Source organism: Cyprinus carpio, chromosome B2 (genome assembly GCF_018340385.1).
Source record: "Cyprinus carpio isolate SPL01 chromosome B2, ASM1834038v1, whole genome shotgun sequence".
Lineage (NCBI taxonomy): Eukaryota > Metazoa > Chordata > Actinopteri > Cypriniformes > Cyprinidae > Cyprinus > Cyprinus carpio.
The window spans coordinates 8,415,015-8,430,409 of record NC_056598.1 but is presented as its reverse complement, the minus strand read 5'-3'; the positions used below and the strand labels follow the sequence as shown (position 1 = coordinate 8,430,409).

The following is a 15,395-nucleotide window of genomic DNA, read 5'->3' as shown; positions in this document are numbered from 1 at the left end:
TCCCGGAGAGCCATTATCCTGCAAAATTTATATTCTTTTTTTTTTTATATTTTATTTAAAGCTTTTCACATTTTTACAGAACAACCCCCCACCCCGTGCCAGCAAATAAGTAAAAAAAAAAAAACAATATTGATAAATACCTATATATACATATGTATAAGTGCATATATACACAGAAACATACAATATCCGTACACACTTGTGTGCAAATACACATTATAAACATCTGCATACACATACATTAAAGTCAAATTAAAGTCAAATACTTAAAATAAAATGTCAATACCATTGATTACCCAATTATAGAAAAAAGTGAGTTATTGCGCCCTGCAAGACGCTATATGATCTACAGTACCACACCCATTAGAGCATAAGTCCAAAATGTTAAATTCAATCATCCCCTTCCAGAAATTCCATAAAGGACTTCCAGATCTGTAAGAATTTGTTCGGTTTACCAGCAATTTCATATCTGATCTTTTCCATTTGTAGCACTCTGCTAAACTCTGCCAGCCACATCTCAAATTTAGGTCCAGACTCTTTGTTCCACATCAACAAAATTGCCTTCTTCGCTATTGTCATCCCATATTGTATCGACTGGATTTGATTAAAACTAAAGGTCTCTAAAGAAGGGGCCCAGCCTAATATTGCAACAAGAGGATCATGAGGAAAATCCTTCTTAAGTACCTTTGAATAAAAACAGAAGACCTCAGACCAGAATTTACATATTTTTGGGCAGAACCAGAATAAGTGGGCCAGTGTGCCCTCATTGGACTTACATTTAATACACAAAGGTGAGACAGAAGGATATATAGAATGTAACTTTGTACGAGAATAGTGCAATCTATGCACAGCTTTGTATTGTATCAGTTGAAAATTAGAACTGATGGAGCAAGACTTAATACCCCGGAGGGCCTCGGTCCAGGAGTCTTCTGAAATATCTATACCCAAGTCTTTTTCCCAGGACATCTTTAAATGTTGTGTAGGAGGAACTCTGGAGTCATTTAAGCATTCAACAAAATTAGAAACAAGACCTTTCATGTTAAGTTCAGAGGTCATACAATAATAAAGATGTTCAGGGGGTTTATAGGTTTCAAAATTAGGTAGATTACTTTTAACATAGCTTCGTACTTGCAAATACCTGAAAAAATGAGAAGGGGGTAGTCCAAACTTTTGTCTAAGCTGGGCAAAAGAAGCAAATACATTGTTAATGTATAAATCACCTATGGATACAATTCCGTTTTCTCTCCATGATAAAAAAGTTTTGTCTATCTGCGAAGGAGGGAATGCGTGGTTATAGGCTATAGGGGTAAGAGAACACGTTTGAGGAAGTTTGAAGACCTTTCTAATCTTATACCAAATCTTAAGAGAGGTTTACTACAATGGGGTTACATTTCTTAAATGTTCTGATAGGTATATTTTCTGCAAAAAGTAAAGCGGGAAGGGAGGAATCCTGAATATCCCGCTCAATAAACGAGCCATGCAGGAATAGTGGAATTCAATGTCTCGGGATATGCACTACGCCAATACATTAAGGCCCTTAGGTTGGCTGCCCAATATAATGCTGAAAACAGGGAAGGCCTAGACCTCCTACATCTTTCGATTTACAGATATGTGCTTTAGATATACGATGCGCTTTATACCCCCAAATAAATGGCATGATCACCGAATCAAGTGTCTTAAAGAATAACTGGGTTAGGAAAATTGGGATATTCTGAAACAAATAGAGAAACCTGGGTAAGGTAACCATTTTTGATTGCGTTGACACGACCAATCATGTTAAAGGAAGTACTCGCCAGGTCTCCACATCACTCTTCAAATTGTCTATCATAACCTTGTAATTTGTTTCATATAAACTTTTGAAGTGCCTAGGGACAGCGATACCAAGATATTTTAATTCGCTTACAGTTCTAAAGGGAAGATTATTAGCATAAACTGGATCCATAGTATCATATAATGGCATAAACTCACTTTTCTGCCAGTTAACAGTGTATCCAGAAAGGGTACCAAACTTCCTGATCAGGTCGAACAAGAAAGGTAGAGATCTCTCTGGCTCTGAAAGAAAAATAAGAACATCGTCCGCATATAATGAAATCTGGTGTTTTATACCCCCCATCGTGACAGGGAGTATATGCGGATGATTTCTTATACTTATTGCCAAAGGTTCCATCGCGATAGCAAAAAGTAAAGGGCTCAGTGGGCAGCCCTGACGGGTACCACGATGAAGGGGGAAAGGGCATGATCTGTTGTTGTTTGTGAGAACAGAGGCAGAAGGGCAAAGGTACAGCATCTCCACCCACGAAGAAAAATTTTGTCCCAGTCCAAATTCCTCAATGGTGCTTATTATGTAGGACCATTCCACACTGTCAAATGCTTTATAAGCATCCAGGGCTAGAATGGCTATTTTATCATGTTTTCCTTTACTCTTATACACAATGTTCATGAGTCTACGTACATTATGAAAAGAAAATCTCCCGGGGATAAAGCCTGTTTGGTCTTCATGTATTATTGAACTAATACATTTACTTAACCGATTTGCCAGGATTTTAGTAAATATTTTAAGATCATTACCGAGAAGGGAAATGGGTCTATAAGAGGAAGGGTCTGTACTATCTTTATCCTTCTTTAAGATCAATGCAATGTTTGCTGAGTAAAGTGTTTCTGGTAATTTTTTGTTTTCAATGGAATTTTTAAACATCCTCAACATCAAGGGGCCAATTTGATTAGAAAAAGCTTTATAAAATTCTATACAGAAACCATCTGGGCCAGCTGCTTTACCATTGGGAAAACCTTCTAATAGCTGTAGAGACTTCTTCCAATGTAATGTCTGAATTTAAGTTTTCTTTAGCATCCTCACTTATTTTAGGTAGTCCGAGGGAGCGAAGGAAATTTGTAATATCCAGTGAGTCAACACTACTTTGAGAAGAATACAATTCCTGATAGAATTCCCGGAATACATTATTTATTTCTGTTGGTTTATTGGTCAAGGTCCCGGATTTTAACTTGATGCTTTTTATGGCTCTGCTAGCTTGAATGCCCCTAAGTTGACGAGCTAACAAGCGATTGGGTTTGTCACTTAATTCAAATTGTTTCTGTTTTATCTTTAATAAAAGGGGAGCTAATTTGCTCAGATAAGAGTGTATTATATTCATATTTGAGCTTCATAATACTCGCCAAAGTTAAATTGGATGATGTGAGTTTGAACTGATCCTCTAGCACTGGGAGTTCTGTCTCTATTTCTGAAAGCCTTTTGCGCCTCTGCCTCTTCCGCTCTGCTTGAAAAGATATAACCTGACCTCTAATGACAGCCTTAAGAGCTTCCCACAATGTTGAATCAGACACGTCCCCCATTATCATTCAGCATAAGAAATTCAGTAATATGGGTAGCAAAAGTTCTTTAAAATGATCCTCATTTAACAGAGTGGGATTAAAACGCCAAGAATAGGGGGAGGTTTCCATTCCAAAGTCTACTGCAATAGAAACCGGAGAGTGATCAGAATATTAGAATATTATGATATTTAGAGGATAAGATCTTGGGAGTTAATTTGAAATCAGTTAAAAAATAATCAATCCTTGTATACGAATTATGGACATTGGAAAAAAAAGAATAGTCTTTGTCTGTAGGGTGATGAAGTCTCCAAATATCAAATATATTCAGAGAGTGAATGAGATTATTAAGAACAGTAGCTGAGTTAGACGGTTTGGGAGGGCTGGGGGAGTGCCTATCCATAAAAGGGTCCAGGATGCAATTAAAGTCCCCTCCAATAATAAGATGAGTGGAGTCAACTTCAGGTATGATATTAAAAAGAGATCGGAAAAAATGTGGGTCATCGAAATTAGGAGCGTACAAGTTCACAAATGTAACATGTTTCTCTAAAATAGTGCCAGTCACAATAAGATAACGACCATTGATATCCTGTTTAGTGGACAAATGGTTAAAAGGAATATTCTTGCGTATTAAAATAGACACTCCACGGGCCTTCGAGGAAAAGTAGAGTGGTACATTTGGCCTATCCATCTACATCTAAGTCTGTGAGCACAGGAATGCTTAATATGAGTCTCTTGTAGAAACAATATATCTGCGTGCAAACAGTTCAAATGCGCGAAGACTTTAGATCTTTTAACAATGTCATTTAAACCACGCACATTCCAGCTCAGAATATTCAAATGCTTCTTAAGGGAGGTCATCGAAATAGCAGCGTGAGATAAAACATAGGGTAAAATAAATGACAATTAAGTATATGCATAGGTATTGTTAGATGTACAAAACAGGAAAGAAATAAAATAAACATTTCCGAAACAAAAATAAACTGGCATACTTTTAACCCAATAAAACTCACTTCTCGAACCCCAGAGAAAATCACAATACCCCATTTAAATGTGGGACAGCCTGAACGGAACACAAAGAGAAGGGGACAAAGGTAAAGCAAGCAAGAAAGAAAACGAGTTCGAAATCAACCGGCAACCTAACTGTTCTTCAAAACAACACACAGCTCCGTCTCCACTCGCAATTGTCAGGGAGAAACTTCGCGTATAAATAAATGAATGAACATTTTGTATGCACATAACCAAACACAAAAGCATACACATATGGTCAATCTTCGAACTTTACTGATCTGATCATTTTTAAGTCCTTAGTGACAAAATATAAGGATGGCCCGACAGATCCATCAAGGAATATCTAAATATATAAAAAGTCACGTTCAACGAGTCCATGGATTGCGCAGGCCACCAACAGCTTGGAATAGTGTCTTACCATGATGTGCATTACCACAGTATAGAGTCTGAGAACGTGACGTCAGCAACGCAATGCATTTTGGGACTTGGGGACACGGACGCTGCTGAATGTACTGTATTGAATTGTTAATTGACGGTTTTGTTTGCTTTGTACAGTTAAACAACACGTTACAATGGTGAAAGCTTGTTGTGTAATTAACTGCCATAATCGCACTCACGACCGGCATGGAAAAAGAATTTCAAATGGAGTGCGATTTTTCAGCTTTCCCGCCTGGAAACAGCTCCTTGGAATTCAGGTCTCCGAGTTAACAAATGGTCGTCGCATGGCTTGGTTAGCGGCAGTGAGAAGGAAAACCATCACCTTCAACAATATTTCCCGAAACACGCTTGTTTGTTCACGCCATTTTCACAAAGGTAAGTTATAAACAAAACACGTTTTAACTTTTGTTGTTGTATTTTTATTTTTTTACCACTAGCAATGGAGTTGTTGTTACACCGCAAACTTTATTAACTTAACTTTATTATTGTCAGGGTTGTCACTTTGGTCTGGTTTATTCTTGGTTATGTGACAGAGCCCTGACACTGGTGTATATTGTTTTTTTGTGTGAACGTGCGTGCGCTCTCCTCTGTGTGTTAAATTTTCATTTCCTCACCATACGCTCTTGTCTCGTTTTCGTTGGTTGTGTTCTCGTGTCTGCTGTTTTATTTGTTTTGCTTTGCTTTGCTTTATTATTCAATAAAGCCCTTTGCTTTCTGTTTGAGTCCTTCCCTCATCTTTACCCACAATCTTGATAATCGCTGGTAACTGGCTGAATAACTACATAACCAATAAAATAATTGTATCTTTTATTTTTAGGCAAACCAGCCTATGAAATGCTGGAGTGTGATCCTGACTGGGTGCCATCGTTGCATCTCGGGCACAAAGAAGTTAAAGCAACGCACTCTGGGCGGTTTAAACCGGAGTATAAGGAGACTGCAAGCTGTCACAGGGGATAATGCTGCACCTGCACCACTACATGTAGCTGGCCAGATGGATGAAACTGCAACAGCAAATGATGCCTCACAAATGGACGACACAGGCTCAAATAACAACGTTGCAGAACAGCAGGAATGCCATCTTTGTAGCTGCAGGCGTGGTGAAATTAACCGTTTGTTGGAGGAGAACAGGAGACTGAAGGAAGAGCTCGCCCAAAAGAGAATGGATGAGGATTCTTTTAAAGATGATGATGCTAAGGTGAAGTACTACACTGGGCTTCCATGTCTTGCGCTTCTGATGGGTGTGCTGACACAGCTTCTTCCCTGCCTGCCACAGACTGGCCGAAAACTCTCACCTTTTCAAATGCTCCTTTCAACACTTATGCGCCTCAGGCTGAATCTCCCAATTCAGCACATTGCATACCTCTTCTCTGTGGATCGAAAGACTGTGTCCACCACATTCAGAGATACCATAGGTACAATGTTTAGACATCTCAAACCCTTGGTGCACTGGCCGGAGAGACACTGCTTACACGCCACCATGCCACATCAGTTTGTAGAGGCTTTTGGCAATCGAGTAGCAGTTATTGTGGACTGCTTTGAAATTCGCATTGAAAGAGCATCAAATCTCAAAGCTAGAGCACAGACATTTTCCCACTACAAACACCATCACACCCTAAAGTATCTCATTGGCATTACACCACGAGGCTCTATCTCTTTCATTTCCCAAGGTTGGGGAGGTTGTGTCAGTGACAAACATGTGACTGAGAATAGTGGCCTTCTTAATAAACTATTACCTGGAGACTTGGTGTTGGCAGATCGTGGATTTGACATCAGAGACAGTGTTGGACTCGTGTGTGCAGAAGTGAAAATACCTGCATTCACAAGAGGACGCAGCCAGCTGGATGCAAAAGATGTGGAGGAAACACGCCGGATAGCTCACCTCAGGGTCCATGTGGAGAGGGTGATTGGATGTGTACGCACAAAGTACACCATACTGAATGGAATTGTACCAGTCAGCATGGTACTCCCATGTCAAGGTGAAGACATGACGTTCCTGGACAAGATAGTGACTGTATGCTGTGCCCTGACTAATATGTGCCCCAGCGTTGTCATGAAACCATAAACTATGGCTGTCTAATTATTTGACCACAATTAATCACATCCAAAAAAATCAAAGTTTGTGTTTATCAATGTTTGTGTACTGTGTATATCTAAGTGTGTATATATATAAATACACATGCATGCGTGTATAAATAAGAAATATTAATGTGTATATACTGTATACACACACATGTAAATATGTAAACACGCATATCCTGCATTATTAGTGTTATGCATATTGCATACCACCTGTTACAATAATAAACAGTGAAATTGATTAATTTTGTATCGCTTTATTTGTGCATCATAACACACTGACGTAAATGTGTACAGTTTATAGCGAGGTTATTCAAATCTTACCCTCGAGGGCCAGTGCACTGCAGAGTTTAGCTCCAACCCTGATCAAACACACCTGAGCATGCTAATCAGTGTCTTCAGGATCGTTAGAAAATCACAGGTAGGTGAGAGGGTTGGAGCTAAACTCTGCAGTGCACTGGCCCTCGAGGGTAAGATTTGAATAACCCTGGTTTACAGTAACGCATATAAAACAGGTAAAGGGGCAGTGTAAAACAAAAGATAATTAGGTAAACAAGTATCAAGACCACATGTAAGGCAATAAGTAAAAAATTAAATAGAAAAACAATTATTTAATTTATACATTAAGTGCACTTGTAGTGCTAATACAAAAGGAGTAACGTGTAACAACAGTCTAACCTTCAAGTATCAAGAAAAGATAATGCAATAAGTTGAAGTTAAATGGAAAAACAATTAAATTTAGAGGTTCAGTGCAAGTGTAGTGCAAATACAACAGGTGTAAAATGTAAGTATAACCTTAAAGTATAAAGAACATTGATAGTAAAAAGTTAAATAGAAAAAACAATTAAAGTTAGAAGTTCAGTGTAACTGTTGTGCAAATACAACAGGTGTAACATGTAATAGTATAATCTTTAATTATCAAGAACATAATGCAATAAGTGGAAAAAAGGTAAATAGACAATTATTAAAACTAATTAATTCAAGACAACTATAAGTACAAAAACACACTCCAACGTGTCAGTGTGTACAGGAGGTACAAAGCCATGACTCAGTTTCTGAAGGTGCCTGACTGAGTCCCACACAGCTGAGGTGGAACCACTGGACTACACAATTCTCATTGTCACAAGCCACCATGTCATCTAGATCTTCAGGCCCTTTGCAAATGCACCAGAGTCTTTGCATGTTCTCACATGTATGTGTTCTTGTTCTTTTTGTGCGAGATGGCTGTAACTCTGTTGAAACAGGTGTCTTTGTGGAGGCTTGTTGAGTATAGTAACAAGAAACAAGCTCAGGTAGAGAAACTTTGTGGAAGAACTCCCTGTGCCCTCTTTAGAAGTGTTGTCCAGTAGTCTGCATCTGGTAAGACCCGAACCACAACACAGTCTTTCTCTGTCCACACAACAAAGTCACAAAACTGTGATCCAGTAACGAAGATCTGTGTTTGTACTTGGCTGTAGTACATGTGTGTCTGTTTCAAGTGTAACTTCCCATCAGTTACCTGGAGACAGAAAGTGCTGTCATCTGCACAAGCCTGCAGGATGGAGTTGTTGCGGTGCTTAAATGTGCATTTGATTTCCAGACAGCCTTTCCCACAACATGTGCAGTGAATGAGACCATCAGGTGATGCCCCAACCTCAGGAAATAATGGATTTATGATAAATCCACATTGCTCCACTTTTAGGTTTGTGTGGTGAGGTGCTGCCATTGTGACATAGACCTGCCTTGCTGTTCCTTCATTGTCTATCCCCCATCTGATGGCAGCTGATGTTGCTGTTTTTTTGGGATAACACACTATTGACACAGTTGATGTGGCTGGTTTCTCAACACTAGTGGACATAACGGCATGCATATTGGAAGCTGTTATTCTTCCTGCTCTTGATGTGTACCAGACAGATGATCGATGTTGCAGTCTCGTCTGAGCTTCAATTGCAGCTGCCTGTGTCTCTGTTACTGCTACCAGGTGTGTGAGGGTGTTGCAATGCTGGAACAGGACGGGTAGATCGCATCCATCCTTTCCTGGGTCACGAAGATGCTGTAGGGACTTTGGCAATACATGTGGCTTAACGGGTCGATATAATGATGGTAATACTCCTCCATCCCAGAAAGACAAACGGCCTTGCTGTGAGTGTGCAAAATCTGAAGCAGGGGTGACAGGTCTGAAAGTGTGGGCTCATGTGCACAATGACTCGTGGAGCCTAAATGAGTACGTATCCCTGACATTCCCCTCTCTCCACTGATGCACTTGTCAAGTGCCACTCTCTTAGCTGCACCAGTGGTGAAGTCGATCTTGTGGCCCACTTCTGCTTGGACCTTATCAACGTTAGCGGGCATCATCCAGTAAGCTGGAACATCAGTGACAGTCTTGGTCCCCCGTATCCGAACTGCTGCTTCGATTTTAAAAAGGAGAGCCCCAACATGTGTGCAAGACTCTGCTATGCCAGCCATGCATGTGCAGTGTGCACACTCTACTTGGCCACTGGAGCTGAGGATTACCCATGGCTTGAGTGGAGGTTCATTAAGGCGTTGAGAGTGCAAAACCTATTATATATAGAAAATACTAAGGTAAGTACAAAATGAATGATTAACAAGACAAATATCTCAAATCATGTTATATGAATAAGGCCTCACACTAGACACACACACACACACACACACACAAACAGTGAACACACCCACCAGTGCTGTGCAATTAATCGCATGCGCATCTCATCAGTAAAGCCGGTTCCATGATTTGTAGTAAATCTTCATTACCTGCTTTCAGAGGGAGCGGCATTTACTACACAGAGCCACAGTTCCCTGACAATTAGGCATTATTGCGTTCATTACTGCAGATTGATTCCCATGTGATTAATTGCACAGCCCCGTGAACACACACACCCCGTGGGCAGCCAGCCAGCGAATCAAACTCAAGACTAACATATGCTGCTGATGTTAAGAGTGATAGAAATGTGTTTTATTACATAACGTACCTTTGTGCGAACAACCGTTTTCTGCTCGTTGACGCGGAAAATCTGAAGGTCCTGCACCCATCCATTTGTAAATTGCAAGTGGGATTCGAGAGATTTATAATTTTTAAATTGATCAGATGTGTATGCACTGACACTACAAACAAGGTATGAAAATACATCGGGGAAGGTTACGTGCGGCAGCTCGTTAAGATCATCAGACCATTCTTTGTGTTCGTACGGATCGAGTTCGTTGATTGTCTTGATTTTTTCTAAGTACCGCAACTTTGCTTCCTTCTTGAGTTTTTCTTTATATGTAATCTTACACTTGTTCATTGTTCGGTCCATTGTTATTCCTACTTATTATCGCTGTGTACTAATATATTGACAGCTGACGAGCGTGTCCCCAAACATGGCCGCGACTACCCAGAATGCAATGCGCAGTGACGTAGTTTTCCCAAGCTCCAATAGCGAAGGTAACAGGCCAGATACAAACTGTGTGGGGTTGCCCTTCTCGACGTTCTCGCGGGAGGACCTGCAATCTTGATATTTTGTCTGCGGGATCTGGCCTCTAAAATCCGTTACTTTAGACTTTAGAGATGTATTCTCCTGTGATAATTGGAACAAAGCTGCTCCAAATGAGAGATGCGGCGCTCATAATCAGTACTAGCCTCCTCAGGTCAACGATACGGGATGTTTGGCTGCTAGTGTTGACTTCACTCCTGACAGGGAAGCCTCCAAGTCATTAAATCTGGTGTTCATAGAACAGTCCACCTTTCTAATGGCCGAAAGAATAGCCCTAGGTGAGGGCTCGTCTTCGCCCTCCAAAGTTTGAGAAACATCGGTGTCTGTGGTCACATTAATGGAGTTAACTTGACCGCAAGTGTTTGCATCGGCTAACTTCGGACTAGCTGGGATTGCCTTCCGCCGTGTCTGCAGCCGAGGACGGAGCCTTTTGACAGTCTTTTTAGGTTTGTTCATCATCTGCTGCGTGTAATTATGCTAAATTATCAAATTTAGCAGGAATAACAAAGTTTTAGATTATTTATTTCTTCAAGTGAGACGGAGCTGAGTGAAAATGCGTCCTACTCCATGTGCTGCTCCCTAGCGCCCCAAAATTTATATTCTAATTAAATACACCAAAAAACACAAACTAACTAATCAAGGTCTTCATGAATATTAGAAACTTCCAAGCAAGTGTGTTGGAGCAAAACACTGCAGGACATTGGTCCCCCAGGAGCAGGACTGGACACCTTTGGTCTATTGTATAATGGTATGAGATTTCCAAATCCAATCTGTTATAAGTGTAATAAATTTAGCGCGAGAGAGAGAAAAAAAACTTATTTCTGTTTTTGTTTCAGGTCCCATTCATATATGGAGAAGAGGGTCAATTTTGCATTTGACAGGTTGACATAGGTTGCCTTAGCATCTTTGAATATGATTGCATATGGAGGTGAAATTTTTTACAGCTTGCAAAATTACTTGCTTAGGAAAATATGTTCTGACTCATGTTGCTGCTTGAAATGCACTACAATCCCTGAACTTCCTGCCAGTGCAGAAATCCCTGCGAAGGCCACCTTAAAGGTTCCAGATGCTGCTGCCTCAGAACCAACTGGGTCAGAGAGGCCCATGTTACATGCACCACAGAGGCTCCTCTTTCAAGGTATCCTTTCATAGCTTCCCTTGTCACACAGCTCTCTGTCCCAGCCTGGAAGGTCCTGTATATGCAGCCGTTACAATTCCAGAGCTTCTTGTCTTGGTCACTGCAGTACCAGAGCTTCCTGTCAACACAACCCGCAGTTGTCTTGGCCACCCTGATACCAAAATTTCCCACAGGTTCCTATCAGGACCAACTGGCTCACAGATTACTAACATATCCACTCTAGTGATGCCTCAAAGATTCATGTCACTGCTGTCCCAGAAGTTCCATCCAAGGCCGCCCCAGTGTTTCGTGTCTTTAAAAATACTGTAGTGTTGTTGAATTAGAAAAACATAAGTTCAGCTGGAAATATAAATATGAACTTCTACTGACCTGACTAAAATAAATGTGGGAATTTTAAATAGTAATATTTCATCATTTATAAAGTTATTTTGAATTGTGTGTGAAACATGAATTATTTTACTGTGTTTAACTGTTGTTACATACAAATATTACTTGTCTGTTTAACTACTGAATCAAACTTCTGAAACCTTGTTAGTGCCAAGCAAAGAAAAACTGCATGAATCAACTGTGATATCGTACCAGACCAACAAAATGATTTCTGTGAAACATCAGGTTGTGTTCAAGGTTCTTAGCAGGTGACAACAAGTAATGCAACCAGATGGCATCTCACCACGATTCCTCAAAACCTGTCCAAAGCATCTGGATCCAGTCTGCACAGAGATTTCTTTGACCCACCCTGAGGTTTCAGTCGGTTTCACTGTAACTACTGTCAAACTGTGGTCACTTCTGTCCTCTACTGACAGCATCATTCATGAATCCTTGGACCCTATGCAGCTTCAGACTGAACAAAGAAATCAATGACAGAACTTCTCCAACCTTGCAAACAGCCCTTGAGCTGTTCATACATTTACTGGGATGTGTGTACTGATTTATTGTCCACAGCTCCACCTTCAACACTATAAATATGTCAAAACTGGCCTTATAATTCCTGGAACTGAGTAAATCTATTTGAAACTGGGCACTTGACTTTTTATCAGGCAGCCTCCAGGTGGTCAGGATGGTAAACATAATAACAGGAGTATAGTGACCCACTTGGTCGTTTAGTCATCCTTGTCTTATGATGTACAGCATGTGTGTGTTTCTTAAGTTCAGTCGACAGCACGTGTCTTCACTTGTGACTCTTTTTGCTTTAAATATGGGTTACGGTGAGGTACTCACAATGGAAATAAACATTAAAATAACTACTGTTTCAAAAGTACCATAAGATGCAAACAATATATGCTTACTTAAAAAAAATGCTTATAATTTTCGGTGTAATCCTATTTTACAACTTTGTTGCCATGACAATATAACCACTAAAACTTTAAAATAACCAGAAGATTTAATGTATAAGTATTTTTTAAGTATTTTTAGAAAATTATGACACCACATTTTTGCTTTTAAATCCTCCAGAAATGATATCTGTACTGCACAAATACTGACCAAAATAAATGCAGCTTTTTTTTAAATTGTTATACTTCAGTGTTTATGAAATTATTTTGGATTGTGTGACAGGAATTATTTTACTGTTTTAAACAGGCGTTACATATAAGCATTACGTTTATCATTTAAATTTTTTTAGCTTTTTTAACATCCATTTTTTTTTCTTTGTCTGCTTAATTAAAACTACCAATTTAGAATGCTGAAATTGAGTTTCATTAAATATATGTATTATTATTATTTTTTTATTTATTTATTTTTTATTTTTATTTGCGGAAATCAACATTATGCCACAAATGCTGATTAACCTCAACTTGTATTAAACTGTGATATTGCTTTAAAACATGGGCTGCTTATCTATAGATATATTATTTTATTAACTGAATTTATTTATTTATTTATTTATTTATTTATTATAGTAAACCTGAAACTGCATGGAAGATCTGTTTTTAATTACTGTTACTCTAAAATATGTTAAAATGTGACAATGAAGCTGAAAAAGTAAGTTGCAAGTTAAGTTACATCAGCTTTTCTTTTCTTTATTTTTCTTTTTTTTTTTTTGTATTGACTTTGTTAATAAACTCCTTGAAGGGAAAAGATGAAAATGTTAAATGCACAAAATAAAAATAATTCCGTCTACATGAGATTGATTTGCTGTCATTCTTATATGAGATCAAGGTATCTCTGGAAGCAAAACAAAATGAAATGAAAAACAATTTGCTGTCAGCTGATTGAACTTCATCTTTGACTTGGACTTCATTGTTCATATCTGTCACTCTCTTTAATGGATCAAGCTGTGTTCAGGTCTCAGATCTTTGGACCCCAATTTGCATTCATAACCATTAACATATAATAATTACACATAAAACAGAGAGAAATAATGTCCTAGGTAGAAAAGTTGTCATCGACCTGCAAACAAAACATTGTTCCTTAGCAAATCCTGAAAGGATATTTTTTCAGAGCACCTGTATTACGCAGAGCTGCTGTCTCAGCTCTATATCAGGCTACTCACTATTCACCTATGACTGCATTTCCATTTCAGCAACCGCATCAACACATTTACTGATGACACCACCATTGTTTGTATTTTATCAGTGATGAATGAGGCATACAAGAAGTCTTAGATGTCAGCAAAACAATGGAAATGATTTTTGGGCAACTCACACACTATTTTTGGGACCAGATTTGACTTATCTGATAATATAAACCAATTTTTCTCCAGTAATCTTTGATTAATAAAAAAAAAGATGTAATTTTCCTTCACTGGGACAAACTGAGTCAGCACTGTGCCCACTTACTGTTATTTCTACAATTAAAGTCTCACTGCATTTTGTCATATTTTGCTTTTTCTTTTCTTTTTCTGAATTGCTTTAACACTAAACCCCATTCTCTGAGACAAATGCTCAGACACATAAACCCATCGAATAAATCATTCTTTGGCAAAACAATTTCAGTTAGTTACACACTTTACACTTTTTTTTTTTTTACTCTTAACATTCTCTCTCACTAAAGTACATTTCACGCCATGAACACAGCTACCATACAGCTGTCATTTACACACAACTTAAAATTGATCACACTTGTTTCAAATGATGTGATCAAAATATACAGCTAGTCAGTTCTGAGCCAAATGTTGATACTAAACAATGGATGAAAAACAATTTGAGAGGCAGACGAGAGGAATTGTACAGGCGATGGATAAGGAAATTTCAGCAAAGGTGCCAATATAACCATACATTTTACAGTATGTACTGAAGTAATTTCCATTACTATTCTTCTTCTATGCATACATTCATAATCGTTGCCTCTCTTTCTTTTTGTAGAACTGCAAAGTCAGCACATGAGGGTGGAAAGCTTGCCATTTTCTCCCAACTTCTAATTGCTCTCATTGCTGATGTTCTATCAAAAACACTGCTGTTTGACCTGTGAAATTCAGCCAATAGTTGAAAGACAATGTAAACTTTGAATGATTGTCAGCCTTTCAACCATTGAACTGTTCCCGTTGAGTGCAACTCAGAAAGGGTCAAAGATCTACAATATCAGTATGTGCTAGTAAGTGTAGATTTTCAGTTGATGCTTAACAGTCCAGTTCTGTGCTACAAGCCTACAGTTATTGTAAATTGCAGTATATTATAGTGTAAATCGGGAGCAGAAGTCTGTCTTTCTGTATCATTTACTAAATTACTTCATTTTTGTATTTTATACGGTTTGAAATGGATTTCTTGAAAAAGGCCCCAGGAATGCATTTTTGTACATGAAGCAGGGTTCAATCTTACAAAGAGAGAAGAGGCAGGAACATAATCAGCCAACAGAGAATTGGCATATGGTGACAGTTGTGGAGTGTTGTCAAGGCTTGATTTTTTTTGCCCATTGCCTGGCAAGGAACACGTTGGCTATGATGTGGAGAAAGTTCTCTGGCTGATATGAGCATTCAAATAACACAAAACACTAACAGTATG

At 38.8% G+C, this 15,395-nt stretch overlaps 2 protein-coding genes across 2 annotated transcripts; one reads left to right on the top strand and one right to left on the bottom strand.

The window, feature by feature from the left end:
* Positions 1 to 5,695: 5,695 nt before the first annotated feature.
* On the top strand, positions 5,696 to 7,614 carry LOC122136344. The gene has a single exon (XM_042719275.1). The coding sequence runs from the start codon at positions 5,765 to 5,767 to the stop codon at positions 6,833 to 6,835; it is 1,071 nt and encodes a 356-aa protein (XP_042575209.1). The 5' UTR covers positions 5,696 to 5,764; the 3' UTR covers positions 6,836 to 7,614.
* Positions 7,615 to 8,802: 1,188 nt separating this feature from the next.
* Positions 8,803 to 10,243, bottom strand: LOC109110860. Its single transcript, XM_042719350.1, has 2 exons — positions 9,819 to 10,243; positions 8,803 to 9,387 (listed from the first exon to the last, which is right to left on the bottom strand). Exons 1-2 carry the CDS (start codon positions 10,140 to 10,142, stop codon positions 8,803 to 8,805), a joined length of 909 nt encoding a protein of 302 aa, XP_042575284.1. The 5' UTR covers positions 10,143 to 10,243.
* Between the last annotated feature and the right edge of the window lie 5,152 nt (positions 10,244 to 15,395).

Coding starts and splice junctions, on each gene's coding strand:
- LOC109110860 (XM_042719350.1), bottom strand. CDS start 10,142: ATGGACCGAACAATGAACAAGTGTAAGATTACATATAAAGAAAAACTC. Junction 9,388..9,818: donor AAACGGTTGTTCGCACAAAG/GTACGTTATGTA, acceptor TATATATAATAG/GTTTTGCACTCTCAACGCCT.
- LOC122136344 (XM_042719275.1), top strand. CDS start 5,765: ATGGATGAAACTGCAACAGCAAATGATGCCTCACAAATGGACGACACA.